Genomic DNA, 3,987 nt, shown 5'->3' with positions numbered 1-3,987 from the left:
TTCATGGCAGTGAAACATGGGCTGTGACTGCTGAGGACATGCGTAGGCTCGCAAGGAATGAAGCCAGTATGCTCCGATGGATGTGTAATGTCAGTGTGCATACTAGACAGAGTATTAGTACCTTGAGAGAAAAGTTGAACTTACGAAGCATCAGTTGTGGTGTGTAAGAGAGACGATTGTGCTGGTATGGTTATGTAGCGAGAATGGATGAGGATAGCTGTGTGAAAAAGTGCCACACCCTAGCAGTTGAGGGAACCTGTGGAAGAGGTAGGCCCAGGAAGACCTGGGATGAGGTGGTGAGGCACGACCTTCGAACATTGGGCCTCACCGAGGCGATAACCTTTGACCTAGACCTTTGGAAATATGCTGTGCGGGAGAAGACCCGGCAAGCCGAGTGAGACCTAAATCCAAGGCCTCTGCCAGGGGTGTAGCCAGCCCACTTATGCGTACCTTCCTTCATTGGACACTAAACTCCACTTGCGAAGACCTGTTCAGGCAAGTCAAATCGAAATCGAGCTAAATTTGACGACTGACACCCATGCCAACGTCGTCTCCCTCATTGGACACGAAACTCAGCTTGCGAAGACTTATTGGGGCAAACGGAAGCGAAATTGTGATGGCACCTGTGCCCAGCGTCGCCTTTCTGGCTCTTGAGCCCGCGGCATGTGTAAGGACTTTCGAGCGAGATCGTTGCCAGTGCCCCTGGACTGGCTCTTGTGCGAGTGGCACATAAAATACACCATTTTGAGCGTGGCCGTTGCCAGTACCGCCTGACTGGCCTTCATGCCGGTGGCACGTAAAAGCACCCACTACACTCTCTGAGTGGTTGGCGTTAGGAAGGGCATCCAGCTGTAGAAACTCTGCCAAATCAGATTGGAGCCTGGTGTAGCCATCTGGTTTCACCAGTCCTCAGTCAAATCGTCCAACCCATGCTAGCATGGAAAGTGGACGTTGAACGATGACGATGATGATGATGAAAACTAAGGAGGTGATCTCCAGAAGATTTAGCATGCTGGACAAAATATTTAGCAGCATTTTGCCCATCTTCATGTTCTGAGATCAAATTCTGCCAAGGTTAGTTTTGCCTTTCATCCTTTCAAGGTCAATAAAATAGATACAAGTTGAGCAATTGAGTCAATGAAATTGATTTTTCCCTCTCTTAGAATTGCTGACTTTGTTCCAAAAATTAAAACCAATATTAAATATAAAACTATTTGTTATTTGGTGTTAATTATACTTACTGTAAAGTTCATCTGAAATAGTCTCATAATTATCTACAACACCTTTAAGAGAAGAAATGAAAAGGAAAAAAATTATTATTTCAGTGTATAGTGCATGATATCTAAAATTTACTGTTTTTAGCATTACATATGTGTTGTGTGTGTTTGGGTATTTATGTACATATGAATATATATATATATTCAAATAAATGAATAAAAACAGACAACATGAAGACATGCATAAGAAATGTATTAGCTTGATGCTAGGTGAAAGGAGACAGTTTGACATTTTAAACATGGCTCTTAGTTAGAAAGGAGAAAGTGAAAAGTCCAAAGAAGGAAAAGAAATCACCAACAGCACATATCTAGTTACGTTGCTGAAGTGACTGGAAGTAGAAAGAGACAGAGAAAGTGGTTTTTGGGACAGGATAGTGTGAGGGTGTTTAATGTGTGTGTGTGTGTAGTAGGTTCTGTGAGATCGCTTATCTGGTGGTCAATGTAGAAACAAGGGATAGATGAGTGGTTGGTGAGAGCCATACAAGCCATATGCAGAGATACTGTCAGTAAGGTGAGGGTTGGTAATGAGTATAGCAATGAATTTGGAGTAGAAGTCATAGTCTTCCAGGCAATAGCAAAGGAATTTAAGATGGGATTCCCCCTGGAAGCTCCTCTTTGTTGATGACCTTATTCTCATAGCCAAATCACTTCCAGAACTAGAGAAGAAATTTCAGGTGTAGAAGCAAGTTTTAGATTCAAAGGGCCTTAGAGTTAATCTAGCATAAACCAAAGTCTTAGTAAGTAGGATAGAGGACAAATGACAAATACTTTTAGTTAGATGACCATGCTCAATCTGTAGAAAAGGCATAGGTAGAGACTCCATAAGATGTATCCAGTGTAAGCTATGGACACATGAGAGGTGCAGCAACATCAGAGGAAGGTTAATAGGGAAAATAGCTTTTGTGTGTAGAAGATGCACTGGTAGAATAAACACCAAAAATGTACAGAAAATAGACTCCATCAACTGTCAGTGGAGTAAACTAGAGGTAGTTGATAGCTTCCATTATCTAGGTGACCAAGTTAGTTACAGAGGGGGATGCTTCAAAAGTGTAGCTGTGAGAATAAGGATCAGATGAGCAAAGTTCAGAGAGCTCCTAACTCTGCTGGCCACAAAGACCTCCCTCTCAGAATGAAAAGGCATAGATGGGTTCAGGCAAATTGGTTTCTACACAAAGTGATATATAAGAAACAAGTTAAAAATATTGGAGCAAATTTGGCTTACAACTGTTTCCAGTAGTCATTATAGGTATATTACTGATAGGTTTATTCAACTGAGAAAAATTGAATGACCTAAGAAAATTAATGCTATTTTCATCAAAGCCATTTCTGGTTATAACAGGCACAGCACTGGAGGGATGGCTATTGTATGGTGAAGGTGGGACGAGAACACAGAAATATTCAAATAGAACAGAGAACAGATTACAAAAGGGTGGAAGTAGGTAAGGGGATGGTGTAGGAGTCAATTACTAGAAGTAGAGGCATTGTATTACCAAATTTGGAAGAGGGACAGTCTAAAACCTTAGTGTTTGCAGTCAGGTCAGCACCTATTACCATAACAGCATTGTACATAGGTTAGATATTCTCCGGCCATTGTGTTGAAACTTGATATAGGCTTTTTGTGGACATGGTCAGTCTAAAATAGTAATGTTTAGTTTTTGCTATCTAGCGTAGTCAGGAAATAAAGTTAGGAAATAAAATGATACTAGTTGTAGTCATATTGTAGAGGTCAGGAATGCTCTTACTATCTAGGATATAAATACTGATGGATTGGGAAATGTTGTGACAAATGGGATGATGTCAAGTTAAAGCTGTGCAAATTAAAATATAAATTCAGGTTAACCTGATTAGTCATGTTTTAAAATTTTAACCTAATAAAAAAGATTATGTATTAAAATTTGAACTAAAGTTTCTAAAATTAGCATTAAAATAATCTAAGATATAAAGAATTAGAATAAATTATCAGAGTAATATGTGATACCAAAACAATATCAATAATACAACTATCAATAATATTAATAAAATAACACGATAATATTGCAAATTAATAACAGAAATAACAATACCCATAACCATGAGGTAATGATAAAACAATGATAAGATGGTAAGGTTCGAATAATACTGGAATGAAAATGAAAAATTAAAGGTAAAAATAAAAGATTAAAATCTTAAAAGAATAAAATAGGTTGAAATAAAATAAAATTTTTTAAATGTTTTAAAATAATTTTAAACTGATGGAAATATATATATTGACAATATAAAAATAAGAAATACTCCAGAGTAGCAATAGCGTTACCTTTAATTTGATAATTATATACTGCCTTTAAGACCCCAAAGAGACTGCATCATTTTATAGTAGGGTTGCAATTGCTACTTTTATTAATTGGTGCAATTGAAACAAGTGTTGGTCTTAAAGGCAGTATATAATTATCAAATTAAAGGTAATGCTATTGCTACTTTGGAGTAATCCTTATTTTCATATTATCAATATTTATACCCCAGGAAACCTATACAGTTAAGGAAATATATTCAGAATAATCCAACAGAATATTCCTCTAATTTCTTATCTTATGAGAACTTTACTGAATTTATACCTCAACTGTTAAATAACATTTTTGAATACCTAACTGGAAGCAAGCTGGTAATCGTTTTGGTGTAATCCCTTACTTTTTACTAATATATATAAATAAATATATATATATATATATATATA

The 3,987-nt window shown here is 37.0% G+C and overlaps 1 protein-coding gene across 6 annotated transcripts in view; it reads right to left on the bottom strand.

The window, feature by feature from the left end:
• The window catches only part of LOC106879981 (uncharacterized), a 263,310-nt gene that overhangs the window by 43,319 nt on the left and 216,004 nt on the right, over nt 1-3,987 (bottom strand). For all 6 annotated transcript variants that reach the window (XR_008264230.1, XM_052968292.1, XM_052968290.1 and 3 more), the window contains one exon: nt 1,242-1,283. Coding sequence is in view for 5 of the 6 variants with exons in the window: in XM_052968292.1 (XP_052824252.1) it covers nt 1,242-1,283 (42 nt within the window). In the remaining variant the exon portion in view is untranslated. The remainder of the gene's footprint in view (nt 1-1,241; nt 1,284-3,987) is intronic.

Source organism: Octopus bimaculoides, chromosome 5, assembly GCF_001194135.2.
Source record: "Octopus bimaculoides isolate UCB-OBI-ISO-001 chromosome 5, ASM119413v2, whole genome shotgun sequence".
In the NCBI taxonomy this organism is placed as follows: Eukaryota; Metazoa; Mollusca; class Cephalopoda; order Octopoda; family Octopodidae; genus Octopus; species Octopus bimaculoides.
This window is presented reverse-complemented; position numbering and strand designations above follow the sequence as displayed.